Source organism: Natrix helvetica, assembly GCF_964273705.1.
Source record: "Natrix helvetica genome assembly, chromosome: 2".
Classification (NCBI taxonomy): Eukaryota; Metazoa; Chordata; class Lepidosauria; order Squamata; family Natricidae; genus Natrix; species Natrix helvetica.
The window spans coordinates 110,858,932-110,886,881 of NC_138552.1; the positions used below are offsets into that span (position 1 = coordinate 110,858,932).

At 36.7% G+C, this 27,950-nt stretch overlaps 2 protein-coding genes across 2 annotated transcripts in view; one reads left to right on the forward strand and one right to left on the reverse strand.

Moving 5' to 3' along the window:
- The window catches only part of MAN1A2 (mannosidase alpha class 1A member 2), a 42,854-nt gene extending 16,711 nt beyond the window's left edge, over window positions 1–26,143 (forward strand). The window contains exons 4-13 of the mRNA XM_081940230.1: window positions 7,623–7,741; window positions 8,415–8,495; window positions 12,060–12,154; window positions 12,448–12,571; window positions 12,849–12,942; window positions 15,265–15,380; window positions 19,421–19,640; window positions 22,669–22,841; window positions 24,393–24,508; window positions 25,525–26,143. Of these exons, the coding sequence (XP_081796356.1) occupies window positions 7,623–7,741; window positions 8,415–8,495; window positions 12,060–12,154; window positions 12,448–12,571; window positions 12,849–12,942; window positions 15,265–15,380; window positions 19,421–19,640; window positions 22,669–22,841; window positions 24,393–24,508; window positions 25,525–25,657 (1,271 nt within the window). The 3' untranslated portion in view covers window positions 25,658–26,143. The remainder of the gene's footprint in view (window positions 1–7,622; window positions 7,742–8,414; window positions 8,496–12,059; window positions 12,155–12,447; window positions 12,572–12,848; window positions 12,943–15,264; window positions 15,381–19,420; window positions 19,641–22,668; window positions 22,842–24,392; window positions 24,509–25,524) is intronic.
- Window positions 574–2,409, reverse strand: LOC309385725 (signal peptide peptidase-like 2B; the record flags this gene model as incomplete). The annotated part of the gene is made up of 1 exon (XM_081940431.1): window positions 574–2,409. The coding sequence occupies one exon, from the start codon at window positions 2,407–2,409 to the stop codon at window positions 574–576; it is 1,836 nt and encodes a 611-aa protein (XP_081796557.1).
- Window positions 26,144–27,950: the final 1,807 nt, after the last annotated feature.

A 27,950-nucleotide genomic window follows, 5' to 3' on the forward strand; every position in this document is an offset into this window, starting at 1 on the left:
AGTTTTCATTAAAAATACCCAACAGTGTTCTACAAATGACTGATTGACAGAATTAAATTTAGGATAAAGAGAAAGAGTATTGTATATATTTACAAGCAAGTCCAAATATGCAGTATATTCGAGAATAAGATGAGGGATCCTTGATGTGACTTCTAGAGACAACGCAAAAATTATTAAATATATAACTGAATAATATTAGCTACAATCAATTTTAAATTTAAACATAAGTTAAATGCAGTTTACATTTTGTCTTGGAGTTTGGCCCTGGAATGTCACTTAGAAGCCAAGTGTAATTGTTGTTTCGGTAGGGGGGGGGGAGTGATGCATTCCTAAGCATTATTTTTGTTCCTGATAACTCCAGATAATAAAAGTCAACCCTGTTATTATCCCAGCTATCTGTGTAGCTGGGCCCTTTAGCCATAGATTTCTCTCCAGCTCTGTTTCTTGGTTATGTTAGTGACACTAGTAGTGGCTTCAGTAGATATGTAGTGATTCAGAATTACTGATTTTCACAATAAAAATGACAGTGTAGTGATTTCTGCCCCAAAGGAAGTTTAATGGACTTGCATTTGATCAATCTGAATCATCCAGATTGTTGCAAATGAGAGATGAGAAGTTGTTTTTTCCAACCAGACATTGCTGCTCAGCATCTCCAATCAGCTCTTGGTACACCAGATGTTGATTGAGGAGTGCTGCGTGGCTTAATGTGCAATACATCTTCTTTGTGTCTTTTTTTTGGTCAGATAATTGCCTTGTGAATATGTTGTCACTATTAAGCTCTTCTAGGTGGAATGTGACAGTAATAATATCTTTTTCCTCTTCTAATTCATGAAGCTGTTCCTCTGACTTTTTCAGTGTAATTGCATGCTTGATGACTTTTTGTGAAGAAGGTTGAATAATCTCATTTTCAGATTCAATACCTGTCCAAAACAGAACTATTTCTTTGCGAAAAGCAGCAACAGTCAATGTAGTGATGAGTATACAAGGCACTAAATATAGAAGAGTTGATTGACTTGCCTGTAGGAATGTTGCTACCACAAAAGTCACCAACAGGCCATAGCTGTATGCCAGAATAGAAGCTAGGAAATAGATCCCTGGAGACTCAACTTGAACATCAAATCTGTGGCAGTAGGCTACCAAGAAACCAGGAAGTACAACATCTCCAAGGCCTATAGCAGTAAATGAAGCATTATCCAGAAAGGATGTTGATGGTAATATTGGTACTTTCAACAGAAAAGGGATCTCTTCTGAGTTAGATGACCCAAAAATTGTCATATCTGTAATGTCTTTACCTGTTTTGGTTAGAAAAGGTGTGACTAACAGGCAAAGTATATCATAAAACAAATGAGTGAACAGAAACAAGCTGCAGTTTTTTAAGGTAGGCATGTGAACTGTTTTCAGAAGGTAAATGCCAATTGAAATTACTAAAACATCTTGCAAAACCCAGCTCCACCAATTTTCATTTCGGAAAATAATCCAGGTTGCATTGACAGACAAACACAGCATTGCTAGAAGCAGTGCTCTGATTTCTAGATCTTTATGAAAATATGGAAAATGGACTAAACGTTGCCCAAATGGGAGTTTGTTCACAAATGGAGTCAAACACCAGTATAGGCTAAAAGATGCATAAATACAGAAAATGCCAATCATTGCATGCATCATATAATCATAGAAGCAGTAGAGAGAAAGAAGCATGAAGGTGCCCATTACCATACAGGTACACGTGAAGCAGATATTGGTATCAATTAATATCTCATCAAAATCTTGTGTTTGTCCCTGACTTTTTATATTGTCTTGTTTTTTTTTCTCTGTGCTTCCTGCCCAGTAGCTTCCTATGGTGACTGTGCTCATTGCCATCAAGTAGATTATTCCAGTTTTGTGTAACAAATTTCTAATCAGATTTTTGAAGACTAAATAAAGGATATCCACATCACTGAGCATAAAACCTGGGAGAGTAATCTCTTCACAGTGACCCCAGGTGTATCCAGATCTCAAGCTTTTCATTGGATATGGTGCGTCTCCACCAAGAATTAGAAGCCCCTCTGTACTATTAATCTGATGGAGTCTTGCATTCTGAAAGAGATTGCAATTTCCCTGTCTGATAGATGCAATTCTTGTACTAAATCCACCACCATCATTGTCATCTTCACCAAATAATGAAGGCAAGCAACACATGGCTGAATAGGTGAAGTTCTGAGTAAATGATTGAATGTCAAACCAGTGTTTCTTGTTGTCTTCCTGATATGATTTTATCCATTGTGAAGGGAAAAGGAAACAGTAATCACCTCCCTTTTCTGGCCTGATGTGGAAGACTCCAGGGTTCTGAGCTAACACAGATGGAATAAAAGTAAGAAATAGTCTGATGAACAGCAGTATCATTCTCTTTGAAGTTCTGTCATCTACCTTCATCTTTGGTACGGACAGTAACTGGGCTTTGTTCCTGTCTTCTAGAAGAGGTTGGGCTCTTTTCGGTCTTCAGTAGAAAGCCCAAGTCCCTATGCTTGCTACATGATAAGCTCTTTCCTGATAACTTTATCTCCTCACCATGGCTATAACCACCACTCTTGTTTGTTACATAATAAGACCACTTTTCTTACCATGGATACAGTTACCCACCTTTGTCTGTTGCATTATAGGCTTCATCTTTTTTCATAGATACTTGGCTCTGCCTTTTGTACAGACAAGCTCAATGAGACTATTACATATTAAATAGGGAAGCAGAATTACAAAGTGGCAGTTAATTATCTTGGTGAAGCAACTGTAATGTGAATATTTCAGTTTAGTGTCATCAAAGGCTACCTGATGTGATGTCAAATATTTCTTGTATGATGTCTCAATAATGTTTAAAGACGTGTGAAGGATTATATTAGAGCATATGTTTTTCATGACTTCAAAACCATGCGGTACATAATAAGATTGATGAGTTTCACAATGAATTTTCTTCATAATTGGTAAACAATTTACTGTTGAGATAACTGCTGGTGAGCAAATATTTTTTCGTGGCTATCTGGCCATTCTCCCATCTGAATAAGTCCAATTGCACATAAAAACTGCCTTTAAGGTTAGATTGGAAACACGTAGCCTGTATAGTCTTTTGATTCAGAAAAGGCCTCAAGGAGACCCACAATAAAAACTTAGGAATGGTGCTTACAGCAGTACCCCCCCTTGCCATTGGTTAGAGATTTTTTGTTTGTCATTGTCATAATGTTTGTTACATAGCTAAGATGTAAATATTATATCGTTAACAATAAATGTTACCATAAATTTTGATTGTACTAAAGTGTATTATGCAACTGGTTGCATGGGGACATGGAAATAGCTATGAAAAGAAAGCTACTTGAAGTCTTCAATATTTTTTAGATTTTTCATTTATGTGCGCATAAATACACACAGACACACAGGCAAATATCTAGGCATCATGAATGTATTATTCATTAAATTAATGTATGTAAAGAGGGAAGACTTCCATATTTATATTTGGACTATTTCAGGGTTAGCTTTTCTGTACCAGAGGTGAAGAACGGTATGGGCTCTATATAGATTCCAGCATCCCAAGGTTATTTTTTAAAACTCTGAACACATTTTTAGACATCCATTTTATGTTTCCAAGGCCTTGAACCTTTTCTGTAAATTTGGATTAATTTTGCATTTTGAATTTAAGTCCCCAAAACCTAAAATTTTAAATTTCCCTACTGCCAATAATCTGTTGTGATGACATTTTCAGTTTTCCAGTGTTCAGAAGCCAAAAATACTTCATTGAGAAAGGGCTGTCTTAGCCATAAGTAATTAGTTTAAATATAATTTCAACAATATTTAAGCTTAATTATATTTAAATTTAGCATGTTTTATATTTTTACAGAAAAAGATACATCTGGTAATAACTCAAGTTTTGTGGGGATTGCATTCACTCGTTCATGACTGGTGGGCAGTGTTGATAATGCATTTAGAGTAGAAAATATGACAAACTGTAGTTGGAAGATCAACATTAAAGAAACTGCATTACTTAATATTGAAATGGAAAATATATACTGTACCTATATTCCATCAAGTAAGAAATCCAAATTTGAAGACTTGGAGTAATGCGACTGTAAATTTTAAAAAAGTCAAACACTTAAATTTTGAATATCTGAAAACAAATTAAATAAATGAGGTAAATGTTTAAGGTAGGTGTTTTTTTTAACAGCCTGAGATCCAGCCTCAAGTTTGATAAATTATCAGGATTTTTCCAGTGCTGGGTTGGAGCAAATCCTGAGGGTTATGGTATTTCTTTCTACGAGTTCTATATAACTTTAAATTCTCTTTCCAGGTTTCCCATTCTCTAGTTCTGATGAATGTTCTAGAATGTTGATTATGTATGTAGTTTAGAATATTACTTCCTGTTACTTCTTCAAATTGTTTTCAGTTAATCAGGCCTAAAGAAAGCTTTTGGTTCCACAAAGGTTTTAGGATTGTTTCAGCTGGTAAGCAATTGAAACAGACGTTTGTTTTTGATATTCTAAAACAGTGGGTCTCAATCTTCCTAATGCCGCGACCTTTTAATACAGTTCCTCATGTTGTGGTGACCTCCAATCATAAAATTATTTTATGTTTTCTGTATTTTTTCAAAAATATGTGTTTTCCAAAGGTCTTAGGCGACCCCTGTGAAAGGGTTGTTCGACCCCCAGAGGGGTCCCGACCCACAGGTTGAGAACCGCTGTTCTAAAAGTTCTTCAAGATTTACACATCATTTTTTATCATTATAGAAACAATGATGCTCATAATTGAGTCCTTCAATTTAAACCCCTCTATCAACGACATTGCTCAAATGACATCGTACTACCATTGACAGTTGCATTTTCAGCTTGCAATATTGAATGTGAGATAAGATCCTGTGCATGAAGTACTTGAGTAATAACAGAAGAGGCGGGTGTAATAATTGAGGCATCAGATTAGAAACTGGGAGACTGAGTTCTAGTCCTGCCTTAGATACAAAACCAGCTGGGTGCTTTGGGCCAGTCCCTCTCTTTCTCAGCTCAGGGAAGAAGGCAATTACCAAGCACTTCTGTCAAACCTTGCTAGGAAAACTACAGGGATTAATCCAGAGAGTCACCACGATTTAACACTAATTTGAAGTAACTAAATACACATACATACATACTTATTTATTTGAACACGGTATGAGGCATAATCTGGTTGTTTACCTTGTGAACACTCTAGTTTCACTAATGCCTGAATGGATTTTAGATTGCAGAACTCGAATTATCATAACAAGACCACAAATGTCATTACATTTCCTTCTTCCAGGTAGTGATACACTATATTGCCAAAAGTATTCGCTCACCCATCCAAATAATCAGAATCAGGTGTTCCAATTACTTCCATGGCCACAGGTGTATAAAATCAAGTACCTAGGCCAGCGATGGCGAACCTTTTTTGGCTCGCGTGCCATAAGTGGGAGGAGCGCAGGGGGGTCGTGTGCGGGCATGCCGCACCCATAATGCAATGCGCTCCCCCCCATTTTTACATGCTTTTTTGCCCTCCCCAGGCTCCAGAGGCTTTATAGGAGCCTGGGGAGGGTGAAAACAGCCTTCCCCGCCCTCCGGAGGCATCAGGGAAGCCTCTGGACAGTCCCTGAAGCCTTTGGCAAGCTCAAAACGACCCTCTGAGCAAACCGGAAGTCACTTCCGGTTTGCTCGGAGGATCGTTTTGAGCGCTCCGAAGGCTTCAGGGACCATCTGGAGGCTTCCCTGACGCCTTCGGAGCGTTCAAAATGACCCTCCGAGCAAACCGGAGGGTTGTTTTAAGCATTCCTAAGGCTTCAGGGAAGCTTCCGGATGGTCCCGGAAGACTTCAGAGTGCTCATAACAATCCTCCCAGCAAACAGGAAGTGACTTCCGGTTTGCTTGGAGGGTCGTTTTGAGTGCTTCGAAGGCGTCAGGGAAGCTTATGAAGCCTCCGGAGGGCCTCTGGGGGGGGGGAGGCTGTTTTCGCCCTCCCCAGGCTCCTATAAAGCCTCTGGAGCCTGGGGAGGGCGAAAAATGGCTTTAAAAAAGGGTGAACTCAGCTGGCCAGTGCCTCGCGTGCCCTGACAAATGGCTCCGCGTGCCACAGGTTCGCCATCACTGACCTAGGCATTTAGACTTGTGAAAGAATGGGTCGCTCTCAGGAGTTCAGTGAATTCCAGCGTGGAACTGTGATAGGATGCCACCTGTGCAACAAATCCAGTCATGAAATTTCCTTGCTCCTAAATATTCCACAGTCAACTGTCAGCTGTATTATAAGAACGTGGAAATGTTTGGGAACAACAACAACCTAGCCACGAAGTGGTAGGCCACGTAAACTCACCCAACATCAGTGTGTGACCTCACAAATGCGCTTCTGGAAGAATGGTAAAAAATTCCCATAAACACACTGCTAAACTTTGTGGACAGCCTTCCCAGAAGAGCTGAAGCTGTTATAGCTGCAAAGGGTGGACAGACGTCATACTGAAACCTATGGATTAGGAATGGGATGTCACTTACCATAAATTCATAAGCGAGGAAAGGCAGGTGAGCGAATACTTTTGGCAATATAGTGTATCTTTGAGAGTTTTTCAATTTGTCCCTAATTGCTGTCCAAAGTAGTAGTATTACATGTCACTACTCATATTGCTAGCTTTTGGCCATAACAATTTTTTAAACAACTTGAATTGAATTTGAAAACTGCCCAAGCATTTCTGATCAGCATTATGCAGCCCATCACACCCATTAACTTTTCTATCAGGAAATGCTATAGAAGTCATAGAAGGTACGGGCAGTCTTCACTTAATGAACCTAACTGGGATTGAAATTTCTATGATTAAGTGAAGCGATTGCTAAGCAAAACTTCATATAATTGTACTGCTTAGCAATGGCAGTTCATTACTACCAGTTGCAATCATTAGGCCAGGACTGTGTCATGATCAGGCCATATTTTTCTTACCTTGCCCACCTCCACTTATCCTCCCCCTCCCTATCTCTGCTCTTTTGGCTACCTTTCACTCTGCAGTCCCAATTGAGCTTCACCATCTTCTTCTTTATACTTTTGATGCACACATGGCTTGACTCCATGGCAAGGCTCATGCAGCCAGCAACTGCCACATGGAGGACCAGGCCAAGTTTTCCTGTCAGCACCAGGAGGAAGAAGTTTTCTTTTTACAACCCTGTAATCCCTTGATTCAGGATACAAATATGTTGTAATGTTCAATGCTGTTGCAACATTGTTGCTAAGTGAATGGTTGTTAAGTGAGGAATACCTTTAGTAATTATTTGGTAAAAGTAGTTTGGGCTACCATATCTGGCCTAAAAAAAATCTGGACTTAACTGGTTGTAGCAGATGATGGTCAGAAACAATTCTTTGTTCTGAGGTAAACATCCAGACTTTTGTAATCCAGAATTGCTAGCCTCAAGGCCAGCCCCATATTGTAAATGTTGGTGAATGATTATTTTCATAAAAGTGCTCTTTTAACTATTTCTGTATTCTTAGTCTAATCTTTATTTGATTTCTATATAAGGACATTAAATATATTTATGAAGCATTGTTTCAATTGGTAAGTGGGTAATGGCCCTGGAAAGGATATCTGTAAATGATATATTTATCATGGAAATACTGGATTTTGATTATAGGCAATTCCCAGCTGGGAGCAAGCATAGTAGATGCATTGGATACCCTCTATATAATGGGCCTTCATGATGAATTCAGAGAAGGACAGGAATGGATTGAGAATCATCTTGATTTTAGCGTGGTAAGAAAATGTATCTTGGAATAATATTGTTCAGAGAAATTTAAATTTTCATTCTACTAGTGTTTTAAATGATTTGTGATAACGGACATGAAAGCTTTGTAAAACTTCAAAAGCACACTTTTTATTGCAATCTTTTAAGAGAGAATGAATGTTCCTGTTGATTTACAAGCACTTATTTGTGTTGTGCTAGTAGTTTTTTCTTTTGCACTCATTTTTTATGACACCTGCTTTTGAAATGTCCATTGATACTTTGCATAATTAGGTATCACTGTTTTAGTCTCATCAAGTATTAAAAATACAATTTTAGTTAGCTTGTACTAAAGTTTTGTCTCGGCGACTTTCATATTTTTCTGTTTAAAAAAAAAAGAAATCACATAAGAGTTTTCTTAATCTTCAGTCTTTATATTTGATCCATTTAAGAGTTATATTAAAAGTTTTCAAATTGTTTTAATTAATCCCAATGTATCCTTGTATCCAAACTCAAGGTGATTAAATTTCAGTGTTACTAGTAGCAACAATGGCTTACTATCCCAAAGAACTGCTATAAAGAGTAATTGTAATTGGTCTGCAGAAATCCTCTATTTAATTGCTTTAAAGATGCACATGAAATGTAAATGCAGTGTATTAGTATTTAGTTTATACCTAAAGAATCTACCTTCTTATCTATTTCAAGAACTCAGAGGTATCTGTCTTTGAAGTCAACATTCGTTTCATTGGTGGCTTGCTTGCAGCTTATTACCTCTCAGGACAGGAGGTAAGGGAGTCACTGTACATTTGTGTAAAAGTTTGAAGCTTGTTCTTAAATTTTTAAGGAACCAATTGCTTGTTTTCATCCCATTTCACAAGCTGTTTGGTAGGTAACCAGAACTGATGACGTCTGAGCCTCAATTTATGTCTAAATGAAAGAAAACTCTTGATATTGGTCCCAGAAAGTAGTATCCTGAGAAAGTTTAATTTATTTTCCATAGCTAAAGGAAAGTCCTTTGGTTCCCTAATAAACTTATTGATTTTTCCTTTGGATATAGTACTAAGAAAAATAATTATGAATTAGCTTATCTATTATGATAGTTGCAGAATTTATTTTTTTACATAAAATTTGATTTACATATTTATGGTTGGAGAAAGTGAATTAGATTCAGGTATATACAGAGAATCAGTACTAATATGATATAGTCATATATAAATCCTAATTATTCATCTTATTCCTAATATGAGAAGAACTATTGTGATGAAATATTAATCAGTCAATGTTTAGTAATACTTCTTTTTATTTTTAAGTCCCAAATTTCAGTTTATTTTTTATTATGTAATACATTTTATATTGTACTTTAGCTTAAAAGAACTCTTAAAGCAGCTCCAAATAGAAGCATAGGGCAGCCTTTGCCTCTTTATAAACTTCAAGACTTTTAAGAAACGGGACGGGAGAAGTAAAGGGCAATCTCCAGCATTATTTTTTTAAAGTCATACAATTGACTAATGACAAAACAGTTTGATTTTTTAAAAAAAGCTGAAGATTGCTAAAAAAAATGAGCGTTTGAGTTTCTGAAAGACTGATTAAGGCAAATAATCTTTTAGGGACGAAAACGGCTATATGAAAAAAAAATGCTTGCCTAATGCAGAACAGTGGATAATTACATCATAGTAAAATTGGAAGGTGTAGTATAGAACACTCAGGGTTCTCGGAGGTAAATTTTTCACTGTTACTCACACAACTATTCATATTCATTTCATTTTTGAAAATTAAGAATCATTCTATACCTTTTTGGGTTATTTTCAGACAGTTTTTACCATTGACATTTGGATGATCTCTTAAAAAAACGTGGTTTGGGGACTAAAATGCAGCAGACTGCCAACTTCTGCACTTGGGAACTTAGAGGAATTTGGTTATTATATTAGAGGTCCTTGTAATGATTTCCAGATACTTTTGTTTTTTGTTTAAAAGAAAAATGTTGTTATGAGGCTGTGCATTTATATGAAGAAGATAGTACTAACGCCAATATTTTGTATCTCCTCTGAGCTTTTCATTAACTGATTCAGCATTCACTTCATTTCTTCTGAATGATCACCTAGTATTTATGAACAGCCCAGTTTTTGTAGTTACCTGAGATCTATTCTGGAGCTTTAATGGCATATATTATACTCTCACCGGGAAGACTTTGAAACCTTTTCTTTAACACTTCTACATTGTATTGATCTTTTTGGTTACTTTTTAGCTGGATCTTGGTTTCCTTTTAAAGGTGAGCTCCTCTTTTTTTAGGCCGCAGATAAGTGGAAAGTGTATATCCCTCATTGGATAAAAAGGAAAACTAACCAACCAACACACAAACCCAATTTACTTTGTCTTCTGTGCCACAAGAGAAATACTTGTCCATCAATATAGGCTAGTTCCAATTTTGCCTTAATAATAATGTTAAGCAATAATTTTAAGAACATCTTAACTGCTGTAGCCTTCAATTGCAGGAAGAATTATATAGCATTTATAGAGAGAAAGTAGAGAACCTCCTAAGTTTTTTGTCTCCAGTTTGTTAATGCAGTTATTTTTCAATATACAATGTACTGAGAAAATTATCCAAAAGATCTTTGCCATCCATTATAGAAGATAAAGTTGAAATAAATCCAGACAAGATGTAGAGATCACTGATAAGTTTGTTGTGATAAAAAAATGGCTAGCATATACTAAGTATGCAAAAATAAAAAGTAGAGGCCATAGCCAAAAGCCAACATGGGTTTGTCAAAAACAGATCATGTCAGACTAATCTTATTGCATTCTTTGACAAAGTGACAAAATTAGTGGACCAGAGGAATGCAGTCAATATAGTTTACTTGGACTTCAGTAAGGCATTTGATAAGGTAGATCATAACATACTACTAGATAAAATAGAAGAATGTGGGTTGGACAGCATCACCACCAGATGGATTCGTAACTGGCTGACCAACCATGCTCAACGTGTAGTCCTCAATGGAACTGCATCTACATGGAGGGAGGTATGCAGTGGAGTACCCCAAGGCTCTGTTTTGGCCAGTACTCTTCAACATCTTCATCAATGATTTGGATGAGGGAATGGGGGACTCATCAAATTTGCAGATGACACCAAGCTGGCAGGAATAGCCAACACTCCAGAAGATAGGCTAAAGATACAGAAAGATCTTGACAAACTTGAATATTGGGCACTATCTAATAAAATGAAATTCAATGGTGAAAAGAGTAAGGTTCTACATTTAGGCAACAAAAACGAAATGCACAGGTACAGTATAGGTGGTACCTTGCTCAACAGTAGTAAGTGTGAAAGGGATCTTGGAGTCTTAGTGGACAACCATTTAAATATGAGCCAGCAGTGTGCAGCAGCTGCCAAAAAAGCCAACACAGTTCTAGGCTGCATAAACAGAGGGATAGAATCAAGATCACGTGAAGGGTTAATACCACTTTATAATGCTTTGGTAAGGCCACACTTGGAATACTGCATTCAGTTTTGGTCACCACGATGTAGAAAAGATGTGGAGACTCTAGAAAGAGGGCAGAGAAGAGCAACAAAGATGATTAGGGGACCGGAAGTTAAAACATATGAAGAACGGTTGCAGGAACTGGGTATGTCTAGTTTAATGAAAAGAAGGACTAGGGGAGACATGATAGCAGTTTTCCAATATCTCAGGGGTTGCCACAAAGAAGAGGGAATCAAACTATTCTCCAAGGCACCTGAGGGTGGAACAAGAAGCAATGGGTGGAAAGTAATCAAGGAGAGAAGCAACTTAGAACTGAGGAGAAACTTCCTGACAGTTAGAACAATTAATCAGTGGAACAGCTTGCCTCCAGAAGTTGTGAATGCCCCAACACTGGAAGTCTTTAAGAAGATGTTGGATAGCCATTTGTCTGAAACGGTATAGGGTTTCCTGCCTAGGCAGGGGGTTGGACTAGAAGACCTCCAAGGTCCCTTCCAACTCTGCTATTGTATTGTATTGAGGCTGTTATGTTATTTTTATTCTACTGCGCTGAAAAGAGTTGGAAGGGAATGCTTCTGCCTTCCTTTTTCCCCTTCACCCACATTTCTCTTTCTCCCTCCTCCACTTTCCTACTATTTTTATTTTTACTTTATTTTACATTTTGATCAATTTAATAAAATTGTTTTTCAAAAAGTACAGATCACTGAAACCTATTCCTTCCTACTGGCATAGTGGTGGAAAAAAATGCTGTGGAAGAATATTTATGTGGATGTGTGTCAGGTGGGATACTTAGAAGGGGGCTTCCTTCTGAGTAGATGTGTTTAGGTTTGGAATGTAAACAGCAGACTATGGTTCAACTGTCTTTCTCCATCTGTTTCAGCTATTCAAAATAAAAGCAGTGCAATTAGCAGGAAAGCTCATCCCGGCCTTCAATACACCCACAGGGATTCCTTGGGCAATGGTGAATTTGAAAAGGTATGAGTATGGACCGAGAAACCTGGCACAGTGAAGAATAATGTAAAACTTCTGATTAGCTTTTCTTACTGTTGTTGAAGATCAGCTAAGCAGTTTAAAGAATTTCTATATTGTGCTGTTTTGGATTTATTTGACAGCTCCCAATTGTACTTACTATATGTTAAGGACATAAACTTAAAGTGTACTGCAATTTTGCTTTTATTTGTTAAGTGTCAGTTTTCTTTCCTTGCTTTTTTTTGTTTTGTTTCTTGTAAATACATTTTCTTAGCCTTTTCCTATCATTTTCTGATTAGCGGTGTAGGTCGCAATTGGGGGTGGGCTTCCGCCGGCAGCAGCATCCTCTCAGAGTTCGGTACACTTCACATGGAATTTGTACACCTCAGCTATCTGACTGGCAATCCCGTCTACTATGAAAAGGTTTGCGTTGTGCTTCTTTCTGATATACCCATACAGTTCAAGACTTGTGAAAATATAGATAAGATGGAAAAATGCATGTGGATGTGGATGTACCACATACTTACATCTTTTCTCAATATTTCTTTAAATGTAATTTTAAGACAGGTTATTAGTTCAACTATAACATTCCTAATTATTTAAAATACATTAAGGAGTCAATTGATAAAAAAAATCTGATTTTTAAAAAATCAAAGGAATGTTGAGAAGAAACCATGGTTACCTTTTGTTTCTCATTAAGGTTATGCATATTCGTAAACTGCTTCAGAAAATGGACCGTCCTAATGGACTTTATCCAAACTACTTGAATCCAAGAACTGGGCGCTGGGGGCAGCGTAAGTATTTCTTTCCTATAAATTGCAAACTGAATTTATTTCGTGTATGAATATACATATATATTTATCCATAAATTCACTTGAAACGTCTTCCAAAACTCAATTTTATGTCATGATTTCAGTTATTGAGTAATCTTTATGGTTGTAGGCTCCACGGTCAACATTATGCATGGACTAATTTCTTACTTCATGGCTATGATAATTATAATTTGACCTGTATATCTGAACTGGGCATCCTGTGAATACTTGAAATCATAATTTATTTCAAAAAAGAATGAGCATTCTTGTTGAAATTATGATTTTTAGGGTTGTGTAGCTGCAGCAGAGATTATTCTGCAAAAGCCAAGTGATCCTGAAAAAGGATTGCTCCTGTTTTGATCATTAGAATTTAGCTAATTGTTGAAGTGTTGTTATCCCTATCTTTTTCGGTTAGACATTGCAGCACCAAAGTGTGGTTTAATTTTGTTGTCTTTTTAAAAACCCAGCCTGTTCATCCATCACAATGTCTTCAGATTCAAGCCAAGCAATTAGTTTCTTCTGATTAGCAAATATTTTGCAGATCTGATTTAGTAAACAGGTTAGGCAGTAGTTAGCTGGATCATCTATTTAAGGGGGCTAAAGGGAGATAAATTGATATTAAAAGATTTAGGCTGAGTATCCAGAGGAATTTCTTGCCAGTAAGAACCATAGAGTGAAGTGGTATCTCTAGAAAATGGCGTTCCCACTGGATGTTTTCAAATGGACTTTGAATGGTGACTTGTTAGGGACAGTTTAGAACAGGGGTGTCCAAATTTTTGCAAGGAGGGCCAGATTTAGTGAGATGAAAATGTGTGGTGCCGACCATTCAGCCTGACATTCTTTGAACCATTAACATTAATGTGTGAAGAAGGAAAAAACATCAGCCAGCGGGGATGTGTGACAGGCTGAGCTGACGGGGAGAAGAGGCTGCGGACCGCTCAAAATTTGAAAACGGGCTGCAATCAGCCCCCAGACTGGACTTTGGACATGCCTAGTTTAGAAGATTTCTGTTCTGAACAGGGGTTTGGACTGAATGAGCATGCGATCACTTTCATCTCAATTTTATAATTGTATTGTTCCAACAAGACTCACCAAGCAAAGCAATACTTTTTATAATGTTTATGGGAAATGATGGTAGAAACAAAATGCTTGTGGAAATACTGTACAATAATGCTGTGGGGATGAAATGTATGTGCCTATTAGACCAGATTTTATATGCACATGCATTTTCTTGTAATCCTATGACATACATTTTAAGGATTTGAGATTAAAAAATATGTTATTAAGAAATAAATACCATTGTCCTACATTGATGATTGAGGACACAGTACTGCAAACATTCAATTTCCAGTAAACCTATTTTCCATTGTTGGATGCTCTGTAAATGTTTTATTTCATTTTCGTTGACCAGATACTGGTCAATGACCATTCAGATACTAGTGGAGCACATCTTTTTACTAATGTAGTTTTGTAACAACTTTCGATTTCCAACTGATAGCCAGCATGCGGTAGTGATTAACAGAACTAGAAAAAACTTAGATTCACATCCATGGAATCTTCCTGAGTGACTTTCAACTTGTTGCTCTAGCTCAGACGGTGCTTAGTTAGCTCCAAGGAAGGCACCTTCAACTCAAATCAGCTAGTTGATTATTTGACTTAAGAATTTGCTCAGAATGGTGGGTTATTAAAAGTTATTATCTATGTGAGTTGAATTTTATACAGTTACACAATCCTGACTATGTAGTTTCTGTTCATTTTATTGAAAACCTGGGAAATCTTATAACACTTAGGCAAATACATTCCAGGTAAATCTATATATTACTAAAACTCTTCTGCCTGTAACCCTTAATTTGGGGGGAAACAATGCATCAGTGGGTAAAACCTTTTGAACTAAAATACCTCAAATGGGCTAACCTACAGAATGAATCCAAAGTACATTTTTGTGACAAAATACAAATCCTTAATTGTGGCCAACTTCTGATGTTTGACTGTGCCATATGGTTCAACATAAGCTATTTCAAAGCACATATAGCTCTCTGAATTTTAAAGAAATTTTCAAATATATTAGAAGATCTGCTTACCAGGAACCTGGTAAGGTAATATCAATGACCCAGGTATAAGAGTTTGTCTAGCTATAACATAAGGAGAGCATCATTCCTTACTTTGCTAGATGAAATGTGAAAATATTTCTAAAACATTAGCTTTTTGAATCTAGGCTTATGGATTTTGTAGTTGCAAATCACAGTAATCTTTCATATTCACAGTTTTATATTTATACATGCTCCCTGTCTCTTTCTCTTGCAGATCACACATCCATGGGTGGTTTGGGAGACAGTTTTTATGAATACTTGTTGAAAGCTTGGTTGATGTCAGATAAAATGGACACAGAAGCAAGGAAAATGTATGATGATGCTATTGAGGTGATTATAATGCATTAATTCCCCCTTTCCTCAAGCTGGTTGTATTTTTTTAAGAATCAGAATGAAAACATAAATGCATCCTTAACTCATCCTGTTCTCTTACTTGAAAATGTTGTTTGGGGATTGAATACACCATGAGCAGAAGAACTAAATATAAATAAAGAAGTACTGGTAATTTATAACCACAATTGAATCCTAAAATTTCTGTTGCAAAGTGAGACAGTTGTTAAGTGAGTTTTACCCCGTCCGGAGTTTTGTGGTTGATGTGATTGTTAGTACTATGTCAACTGCATAATATTTCACATTTTATTTCTCTTCTCAAATTTTATTCCAGTTATCTATTTATCAGATTTTATAATAAACCTTCTGAGCAAAAGGGGGGAATAGATATCTTTGCCTTGTGTTTTTGCTAATTGAAAAGTTTATAAACAGCAATCCATTCACTGCTGTTTGCCTTTTATATGTACTTTTCATCCAAGTTTTTAATTCTTCTCTGGAATTCATTTAGTTTAAGACATTTAATTTTTAAAAAATCATTCCAAATTATCAAAGGCTTTTTCCACATTATAAATACTGATATTATTTTTCTTAATTTTGATAAATTATAGTACACTTGTGATAAATTTGTTATCGTTCCCATTTTGAAATGTAATCTGTATGTATAATTTATCAAATGTACTTCCTCATACGTTCAGCTAGTGGAGTAGTTACTGAATTTTCAGTAGTTAAAAAAATGGTCTATATTACTGAGATTTCTTCTGATCAGTCCCTTCTTTGTGTATTAATGTTAAATACATTTCTTCCCGAGTCTTTGGAATTGTTTTTGTTATTTGAATTTCATTCATTGCCTTTAGCAGTAGTTCTGCTAGTTCTTTTAATTATTTACCATACAGAGCTTTATTAATTTTAATTTTCTTTATTGTTTTGTCTTGAGTTGTTAGTCATTTGCTTAAAATTTCTTATTAAGTAAATTTTTTAGATCTGAATTCTCTCTCTCTCCCCCTCCATTTCTCTCTCTCCCTCTTCTAAATGACTTTTGTTCCTAAAATTTGCAAGTTCTGCTGTTATTTCTGACCATATGTATTAGTTTATTATATTTATTGCTGTTATCCTCCTTTTTACTTTTTCTTTCCTAATTTGATATGCTTCCCTGGTTTACTTTTATTTTCAAAATAATTTTGTTTGGTACACTTTGTCTTCTTTTGGAGTTCTTCTGTTTCCACTAAATCTAAATGATGTTTCGATTTATTGAATTCTTCCAATGTTTATTGATCTTGTTTGGTTTTATGAAACTGCTCAGATTTATTTCTTTTGTCTTTTAATGGTGGCTTTAATCTACTATGTTCTTTTTTCTGGTATGAAGCAAGCCTTATTTAGATTCTTCTTATATAAGCTTTAGTTGACTCCCATATAGTTGTCTCTGTCATCCTTACAATCATATTTATTTAATTAAGAAAATTCTTTTTTGTAATATACTTTCTTGAAGTAATAACATTTTTATCCTCTAATAAGTATTTTTTTCTCCTTGAAAGCGAGGTATGAAAATCAGAATGATCTGTGTATATCACTGAGCAAATTTATTTTTCTTTATTGATAGTGGGTGTGAGAACTTTAGCTGATATACCTCCTTAATCATTAACTGTTTTCTCTGTCAGTTTTAACTCTTAATCAAAAACCTTTCTGCAGTTCTTGAACTCCAAGATTATGTGATTACTTCTTCCCATGGTTCTCACTCCATTTACCTGTTCAACCAGCTCGCTGTTCTCTTTTAAGATCAGCTCCAGAGAGCCATTTTTTTCCCCATCTTCTGCGCTTTGGAACAAGCAGGCAATAAGATCACTGAGTAATCTTTGAGGCCTTACTGTCTTGGCTATCCATCCACCAGATGTGCAAGCAATGAAAGATTCCCATCATTACTGTAGCTCTTATCCCTGAAAGTTTTTCAATGTGGTTCCAGAGGCATTATCTAGATCTTCTACCTGGCTTCATAGTCTATAATTTACTTCTACAATAAAAGCTTTATTGCTTTCCCTTCTTTGTAGTTTTACCTGAACATTCTTACCTGGACTCATGCGAAAATTCCTGGAACCCAGTGCATGTGTGCATATACATCACATATAATACAAAAGAATGGAGAGAATAACTACAAGCTGCTCCTTTGCCTGATCTTTCCCCACAGCTATTGTGATCTCATTGCTTTTGATGTGTATAAGACCAAACAGTTTACTTTCTTGAAATCTCTTCCTCTGCTGTCTCTGTGCTCTGGGTCTAATGGAGGAACTTTGCTTAGGCAAATGAGAGATTGCCTGCCGAAATCACTTGCTCGCTGACTTTCTTTTACCTTCTGAAAGTCTTTTAGTTCTGTTCACTATTCTCACATGAGTCCATTCTGAGAACTCCACATCTTCCATAATTAAGAACAATGAGTTTGTACCTCCTTTACTTTATCTTCCAAGAAGGCCGTTGGCCTTCATTTGCACACATATCCCTGTAATCTTTAGGGAGAAAATGAAGATATGATAGTTCCCCATCCAAATTAAAAGAGCAGTTTGGATGATTTCCATGTTGCTGAGGTGAACGTGTTAGAAGAAAATCTGCTCTGTTCCGTGGCCATGTAAAAGAGCACAGGATGCCTATGTGAAGTGGAGGCAGTTTATTTGATAGCAAAGTAAATGTATAAATCAGCTGACGAAAGTGGCCAGAAGATCAGAACACAGAGAGTAGTAGTTTTTATAGTAATAATGACTGATTGTGCATTAGATGTGCAAACGGAGGTGTTCATGATGTAGGGATGCCCAGAGAGCAAAGTCTCTTGCCCATGTGGGTGTGGAATTTTATGAGGGGTGTGACATTGGAGTTTTAGGTTAGAGGTCTGATCCCTGAGGATATGTTGTAATAAAATATTTCTTTTATCTTGAGGGGATTTTGTTTCATGATTATTTTGCCAATGATTTTTCTGAAGGGGCATGCTTAATCAATTGCAGCCCAAGTGTCAATGTTGGTGGAAAAGTTTAAGTGGCTACATTGTATCTTTATTTTGAGGTTGCTGGCGGATCAGGAGTGATTTGAGATTGAAGTCTAGCTTGGCTAGCAGAGGTATCATGGAGGTTTTTACCTTCCAACAAACAGTAAACAAACCCACAAAATTTATGTCTGCCCACGATCTTTTCAGTTAATGAAGTCAAGGGGAGGTACTTTTTGTCTTTGCTTCTTTGTGTAAATCAAAATCTCTTGTTTGTTTTCTCTTCTCACTTACTCAAGGGACCTAATAACAGAAAAATGTCGCAATGTTTATTTTATGGAATGTTTAGTCATATCCAGGGAAGAAAAGACAGTTTGATAGTAATTTGTGCTTTTATTAACAATGTGAGAAAGTCAGGAGTCTTGCTAAATTGATACAAAACACATGCCTTTGCAGAAATTTGAGGAAAAATGGAAACAACCAGATTTCTCTTTGGCCATTGACTAAAGTGCTATAATACAACTGAGATTCACTTTAATTGCATAAGAATCCACTAATGGTACAAAAGTTTGTCTTTGGCAAAACAAAGATTCAGAGAACTAGGGAAATTAGGCCAAGGTATGAACTGCCTGATCTAAGTGAATTATTCAGTCTGTTGCCATTTCTTAGTTATTAGTGACTTAGAGAAAAGTTGTGTCCAAAATATTTCCAATTGACCTTAAACACACAGTGCCCACAAGCTTGCTTCAAAAAATGTCACTAATAGAAAAAGTGAAGCAAGGAATGGAGGAATGAGGGTAACATTTCCTAAGTAGTGGTCATCACTTTTCCATGTGGAAAGTATAAAAGGAGCTCAGTGCCTAACTCTTCTGTGAAAGTGTTTTACATTTTCTTTTTCTTTCCCCACGTCTCTTTCAATGGAGCGGAGGGGGGGGGGGGGGCGGAATAGAGCAACTATACAGTTCTTGTTCTGTTCTATAATTTAATGAGATCTGGTGTCTTGGAGGAGGAATATTAAGAGAGAATGAAAAGATGTTTTGACCTGTCATGGTAATTAAACTTATGTATTCCACTGCAGGCCATAGAGAAGCATCTGATCAGAAAGTCTAATGGGGGCCTAACTTTTATTGGGGAATGGAAAAATGGACACCTTGAGAGAAAGATGGGCCATCTCACATGCTTTGCTGGGGGCATGTTTGCCCTTGGAGCTGATGGTTCCCGAGATGAGAAGGCTGGACATTACCTACAACTTGGAGCAGAAATTGCACATACATGCCATGAATCCTATGACAGGACAAGTAGGTATCCTTGCCTATCTTAGGTTTTAAATGTGTTTTCCTGAGACTTGCCTTTGCAATTGCTATAAGGTACTATTGAATTCTGTGAAGAGGAGGTTTCAGCTCCTAAATCAGGTATTTTTGTTTAAATAAAGAATATGTTGCTGGATATATTGAATATAATTCTCATCCTGCACAACCCATCATAAAACCCGGCACCATTTCTCTTTTCAGTTAACTGTGAGAACACTAACAGATGCTGTGAGTTTAGCCAGCAATAATTTCATGTAACAGGGGAAGCCAGAACAGTAGGAAATTTCTTCCTGTTAATTTCAGATCATTTCCCTAGGTCAGTGATGACGAACCTTTTTTGGCTCACATGCCAAAAGAGGAGGGAGCACAGGGGGGTAGTGTGCAGGTGTGCCACACCCATAATGCAATGCACGACCCCCCCCAGCGCGCATGTGCGCATGACAGGTGCTCCAGCCCATTTTTTTTGCATGCTTTTTTTACCCTTCCCAGGCTCCGGAGGCTTTAGAGGAGTCCGGAAAGGGTGAAAACAGCCTCCCCCCCCAGGCCCTCTGTCGGCTTCAGGAGGTTCCCTGAAGCCTCTGGAGTGCAAAAAAACGGCCCTATGGGCAAACCGGAAGTTCAGGAACGGACTTCTGGTTTGCTCGTAGGGCCGGTTTTAGTCCTCCGGAGCCTTCAGAGACCTTCAGGAGGCTTCCCTGAAGGCTCCGGAGGACGAAAAAGGACCCTACGAGCAAACCGGAAGTCACTTCCGGTTTGCGGTTTAAGCCCTCTGGAGCCTTCAAGGGCCTTCCGGAAGCTCCGGAGGATGAAAAAGGACCCTACGATTAAACCGGAAGTCCGTTCCCGAACTTCTGGTTTGCCCATGTAGGCTGGTTTTTTGCACTCCGGAAACTTCAGGGAAGCTCCTGAAGCCTCCGGAAGGCCTCTGGGGGAGCGGGGGCTGTTTTCACCCTCCCCAGGCTCCTGTAAAGCCTCTGGGGCCTGGGGAGGGTGAAAAATGGCCTCAATAAAAGGCTAAACTCAGCTGGCCAATGCGCACGTGTGCGCTGGCCAGCTGACAGGACAACGCCTCGTGTGTCCTGACAAATGGCTCCATGTGCCATCTGTGGCATGCATGCCATAGGTTCACCATCCCGGCCCGAGGTCATGCTGCCTCTTCTTCCATTCACTGAACTCCTCTTCTGCCTGTTTCTCGCAGCCTCACACAGGAAGAAAATAGAGTGTAAATCTTAGTAATCTATATGCTTACTGCAATAGCCCAACATATAGGCTTTGCAATGAAGTAACATTTTATACAGCTTAGTAGCAAACTCAAACTCTGTGACCAACTAATCTCTTAATAAACACTAGAGACATCATCAACTTCCCTTTTTTGGAGGGTGTGTGTTTTGCAAGATAGGCTTTCTGAAGGTAAAATAAGATAAATTTGCTGACAATGTTTTTATTTGCATTGGCATACCTACAATCTATATATGACTTATATTTTTCAAAAAATATTTTGACATAAATTTAACAAATTTATTTGCACAAAAATCTTACATAAATGTATGTAGATGAAATTTAATTATCCATAAAAGACTTATAGAACTTTTCTGCTCCATCTGAAAATAAAATGGATTTGTCAGGTTAGGTAAAAGTAAAAAATATGTAAGGTGTATCTTACATCTTGCATCAAAAATGCATGATGGAGTTGCATTACTGTTTCGTGTAGGTGTTCTGTTTCCTATAGAAGCTATTTGGGTAAGCAGAAAAGCCTATAGTACAAAAGGAACAGGAAAATTTTGTTGGAAGAAAGTTCTGGGTTCAAATCCACACTGGGTCATTTTAAAGAACACACAGGGCAAGAAGTTGCATAGACCAGAGGCAGTATAATTGACAGTATAATATGCAGTATAGTAATCAGAAGGTATGCTGAAAGTAGTGATATTTATAATGGGCTTTGATCGTAAAGTGTATAGTTGAATTAAATGAGTTGGTTTTGCCTGTGGAATGGATGGGTTGTGTGTGTGACCAAGGTGGCACATAGCTATTTTTGTCCAACAGGTTCACTGTGACTGACTTGTCTGTCTCTGTCAGTAAAACTAAATGATAGTTTTAACTATCATTAAAACAACAGGCCCCCAGGATGTGTTGTTAAATCCACAATTTCACCGGGAGCAAAAGCCTGACTTTAGGATGAGATAGTAGACATTGCCCCAAAAATATGATAGTAAGCAATAGTAAGGATCTACCTAGCTTCCTGGCCTTTGCCCTCATTCCCTACCCCCCCTAGCTCTTTCAAAGATAAAAGGACTGTTGCTAGCTTTGGTACTGTGACATCTCCTTGTGGGAGTTGAATCATGAAATTGCCAGGAAAATATGCTAATGAAGAGAGACAATGGAACCTGTATTTCACTTCCCAAGATTTCAAAAAGGAGAAGTTGCAGTATCTTCTTTAGCAGTTAAATTCTGTGCAGAGAAGGTGAGAAAAAATGAGGTTGGCCTCTCCAAACCAGACTGCTAAGGTAAGATTTTGCTTTTTTAGGAGAGAAGAGGGGGATATTTAGGGCTCCACTCAGTGGGCCCAAATTTCAGAGTTTGAAAGGAGTTTCATATAGTGAAACTGATATATTTTGGGAATAACTGATGTGCTGCTCACTGCTCCATAAAAGTTATGTAGACGTAATAGCTTTTTTTACATAGTGCCAAATTTTTTCAAGGTTGTGGCCAGAAAATAGACAATATATAAATATAAAACAGCAGTGAGTTCTGTGTTCACTTATTGTTCCCTAAGATATGAATCTTAGAGTATGTTAAATGCTTCTTAAATATTCTACAAACATACATATGCTTAAAATTGTGAAATGAATTTAGATTTCTATCAAGCTGTTACAGACCTGTTTAGATTCATAAGAACCATCATAACTATTTCTGGGACCATTAAAACATATATTAATATTTCTTTTAGAATAGAATTGTTGAACTTAGAAGTTATATAAGAAGTTGCTGCATTAATTTTCTTCATTTTCCTTTGCAGCTTTAAAACTGGGGCCTGAAGCTTTCAAATTTGATGGAGGTTTAGAGGCAGTAGCAGTGCGGCAAAATGAAAAATACTACATATTAAGACCGGAGGTGATTGAGACGTACTGGTATATGTGGCGATTCACACATGATCCTAAGTACAGACAGTGGGGCTGGGAGGCAGCACAGGTAATTATTAACTAGCCTTCTATAAAAACCTTTCAGAGTTTACCTGCCAACCTTCATATTGTGCATAGTAAGAAATTGAAACTGTGATGCTCATCCCCCCCCCCCCTGATGGTTCCTTCTTTGCTTGTGGAGACTTAAGGAAAAATGGCTTTAAAAAAATCTGATGACAGAGAATATTGGGGGAAAAGACTTCAATTTCCAGTTTCTAATATTGCCTACAGAATATTTTTATCTTACATTTAGATTTTTAAAAAATATTTAAACTTTGCCTTACAATAATGCATTCAGTCATAAAATAAGCATTGAAATGAAAATCTAATTAAAAATTAGATTTTTTTTTCCATGGAGGCTCGTTCACGATGTAACTTAGCAGCTGCACCACAAGAAAAGAGTGCTTCAAATCTTTTCCAAGAAGGACAGCCAGGATCAAATTTTCCTCACAATCAGAAGTAGTGTGCCAAATAGAGGCTGCTTTGTAGAAAAAGTGTTTGCATGTATTTTGAAACTTTCTAGAAAGGAATATTGAGATAACCTCAGTGCATTCTAACAGAGCATGCTGGCTGGGAAATTCTGGGATTTGAAATCCACATGTCTTCAAGTTACCATGGTTGAGAAACATTGTAATAGAGGGACTTTGGACCTCTCCTTATTATTGAAGGAGCTTCTCTGTTTATAAAAGGGCTGTTTTAAATTCCAGTTAATCTTCAGTCTAATAATTTTGGAAGAGAAATGCTTCAAGACATTTTGAAAAATACAAAATAACCAGGGAAGGAAGCAGGGCACAACACCTGGATTTTCCCCCAATTACAACCTCTTTTATAATAGCTCTGCTCTGGGCCCCACCAATGAAAGAGGGAGGAGACTGGGAATGAAAGCGTAGTCAACATTCTAGGGCATGCATTGGGGGATTTTTTTTCTTGGATTATTTTTCTCATACTTAGATTTGGCTATTTTAAGATTTTTCTCATCTTCATACTTCTCCCTACATACCAAATTTAATCTCAGTTGTGTTTCAGAGAGTTATTCTGTTGCTGGACAAATAGTAAAAATTATTTTATTTAATTTATTTCTAGAGTTATTAGTTGTCTCATGTAAAGATTCAATCATACAAATCTGAAATACAAAAATAGCCCTGTACAAACTTTGAAACTTGTGTTTAGGGTGTTATTGCTTTACAAACACAGGTAGCTTATGAATTTTGTTTGCTTAAGTGATACAATAGTAAAACAAGTCATCACGTGACAGAACCCAATTTTATGACCATATTTCCATATTTACTACCAACATTAAGTGAATGAACATTAAGCATGGTTGTTGAATGTATCACAAGATTGTTAAGCAAATCTGGCTCCCCCAATTGGCTGCTTTTAGCTGCAAAGATTACAAATTGTGATCACATGATTACAAGATATTTCAACCATTGTAAATTATACTATTACCCTCCTTTCATTTCTAAGTATATAATATCTATATTATTTGAATCTGTGTCAACTACATCGAATTTTGAATTGCTGGCTAATAAAACATTCATTCTGTTTGTTCCACTTAAAGGCCATTGATAAGTACTGCCGAGTGAGTGGTGGATTTTCCGGGGTCAAGGATGTCTACTCCTCAGCTCCTACATATGATGATGTACAGCAAAGCTTCTTTCTTGCTGAAACTCTAAAGTAAGTAGATTTGTTTCAGCAATCTTGGAAATTGAGGTTCTTAGAAGAAATATTCAGCAGTTACACATTAACATAAATATTATAGAAAATAGAATATTTTATATTTTATAAAATACATAATAAGCACATGGCTGCATTAAATGGCTATAAACTGTTGGATATTATCACTGCTGGAGATTTTATCCCACCAGGTTGCCAGTGCATATGTCTACAGTCTCCTTTTTATTTTTTACTTTTTCTTCCCAAATAAAAGGAATTATAATCTATTCTGCAACACTTCCACAAGGATGCCCTTTATCCTCTGTAATTTATGTGGCTCTCTCTCATATTATCACACATTGAAATTGCCTAGATGAATATAGTGAATACACAGATATTGCAATTGTGCCCCAAGGGGGTGAAGGGAAAATTGTGCAAGTGTGCAGAATTTAGAAATTCTTGACACGTTATTTGAATTTTAGTATGTTGCAGAACAGGAGAATTGAAGAAAAAGCTTGGCTCCACCAACAAAGAGTTTGCAAACTGTGACAAGAATGGGATCTCATTGACAGATTGTAGATGTTCATTATAAATGAAGAGCCTTTTTGGTAGTGTGGATCGTGATTGTTTAGAACTTAGTGTACTATTAAATCTTCATCAGTAGCAATTAGTGCAAAATTTAGTACATGAGTGATAAGGCATCTTATTCAAAGGGAAAATGAATGTCTGTATTTTAATTATAATACTTGTATCTAAATAGACGATATGCATTATTTTATACTCTGTAGTTAGTGGGGTTTGAATAGTCAACAGTGGAATGTGTCCTGATGCCATCAACAGAATTTTCTTGATTTGCCCCCCTGCACATACTGTATGTCTCTTCCTCTCAGATGGCTGATAGAGGGAGATAGTGAAGGCAAATAGAAAATAGCCCTGTTGCACAAGCAGACCTCTGGTCATGCAGTGTTCGATGTAGTCTCAATGGTATCTTTTGTGTATCTTGTATAGTGACAGATCTTGTTTCTCTTACTTTGTAGGTATTTATATCTGCTCTTCTCCAGTGATGATCTCTTACCTTTGGATCACTGGGTTTTTAACACAGAAGCTCACCCCCTGCCAGTTTTACATCTAGCCAATACAACACTTTCAGGAAACAATGCATATCGATAAAAACTATTCCAGGGAAAGGACAGAACAATCTACATTAGCTGTGTTTTGTTTACATGGACCACTTCAGATTTAAGGCTTGAGAAAAGACTTATGTGTGTTTAAATAAGACCTTCAGAATGATGAGAGAAGTACTGCACTCTTCCGCATGTAGATAATTCAAAAATTCCATTTTATATGACCAAAACAATTTGTGCAGTATATGGCAGGAAAAGACCTTGTATATTTGCAACAGAAAAAGTGGCACATGATTTTGAAGGATTGAAAGGCTGAATTAATATCCCAGCCACAGGAACAGCTGCAACTATTGAGATTGACCGCTGTAGTAAACATTGTCCTACCCAAATAATGTGGATTCCTGATAGTTTGTCATTTGCTTCCCCCCCTCCCCCCAACTTGGTGGCATGAGCAAAGCAATGCAAGGCAACAAAAGTGCACTAATAGCACCCAGATTTCAAGTTCTTTGACTGCTATTTTGAAATTTCTAAACATCTTCATCAGTCTGTTCAGACTGGCAACCATTCCCAGTGCCTCTGAGACCCTTGCCTCTTTTTATTATCAATAATGCTGTGGATCGACCATTTGTTGTTGTTGTTCATGAGTAAATGGATTAGGAAAAGGATCAGCAACTTCTTTCAATCTGTCACTTTAGGATATGGAAATCTTCATTCAGTGCAGAGTTGTTTTTTGCATACATCATAACAAAATTGCCCAGTGATGTTTATCATTTGACCAAGATTTCTTTCAACTAAGTTGCAATAACTAACATTGATCTATGAATCTTGGAGTTTCACAAGGATCTCACTCTTTTTATTTGTACAGTATTCAAAAAGTGTAGAATAATCCTGTAAAGAGACATTCTTTACCAATTTTAATTCCTGTGATTAAGACTCACCTGGGTATAATGGTGCTTCTTTAGGGATTTTTTGTAAAAGCTGGAGTTGGCAGAGGAGTTTTTCAGCCTTCACACCTATCTCTCTTTGAAAATCTGAAATCTGGTTGTTTGATCTTCAAGTATCTGGAAACAATATCACGCAAGACAACACAGAACACATCAAAATGAATTTGAAAGTAAAATTTATTTTGCAATACATTTTTGTCACTACTACGGTAGATATCACAGACAACACTTCGGGATAAAAATAGCTTTTTCAAAACTTAAAAATGGATCTTTCAACGAGCTCCCCACTTCTGTTAAAGAAAAAGACTTGAGCATAATTTTTTTTCTGGCAGGATATATAAAATATGTGAATATTATTTATGTATATTGGAATCAAAATTCCTGATGAATACAGATAACACATCTTTATTATTATTGTTGTTGGTATGATTCCTTTTTAAAAATAATGAAATTTAAAAGGCTGGTTGGAGTAGTTTTTGTTGACCAAATTCTCCTATTGGCATTTTGCCATATCTTTAAGGATATAACAATTCAAATATTGAGAAAGATAATTTAATGCATGTTACATATTGCAGCCCCAATGAAAAGATTGATGGTTTCAGTGAGCACTGCTTACTGCAAGAGTGGTGCAGGTGAGTCTGGGAAACTGCCCAGCCCAAATTGTGAAATCCATATTCTACATGGTTCGGGCGCACCTAGTTGTAGGGATTAATTTAAAACAGTATTGGAGTATGTGTGGGTCAATTGCAATGAACATGAAGTTGAATTCCAGATATCGGGGCACTGAAATTCACCTGTCTTGTGTTCTGGCATTCATTTTACTGTTCTCCATAGTTATCGTTCACAAGTTCATATCCAGGCTCTTCCCTCCTCTTCCTCTTTTCAAAATCAGTATTCTAAAATAAGTTTTTAAACCAAGCTCACATGCAGTTTGAAAGGGTTGTAGGATTTGAAATAAATTTTAGTACTACTGAGTCTTGAATTGAATTGTAAGATGGAAACTGATGTTATTTATATTTATCCATATAAGACCATAGTATTTTTAATGAAATCTGAGACAAATTTATACATGATATCAAAAATACTTATCTGCTGAAAAATAATATGCCCATTAGTGACTAAAAGTTCTCAACTCTCATGGAATGAAATTTGCTTGAAATTAAATGAAAATGTTCCAACTATATTCTATGAATGGAAATTATGGATAAAACATAATAAGATTGGATAATTGTGTTTGAAATATTACATTACTATTTTTTATTTCCTTTAAATACAAACTAAACATTTCTTTTTCCACTTTAGATAGAACTATATGCTGTAAGTAGTGCAATATTGTCTTAAACATTACACAGAGTTCTTAAACCTCGTTTCATAATAGCACAATTAACAGACCCA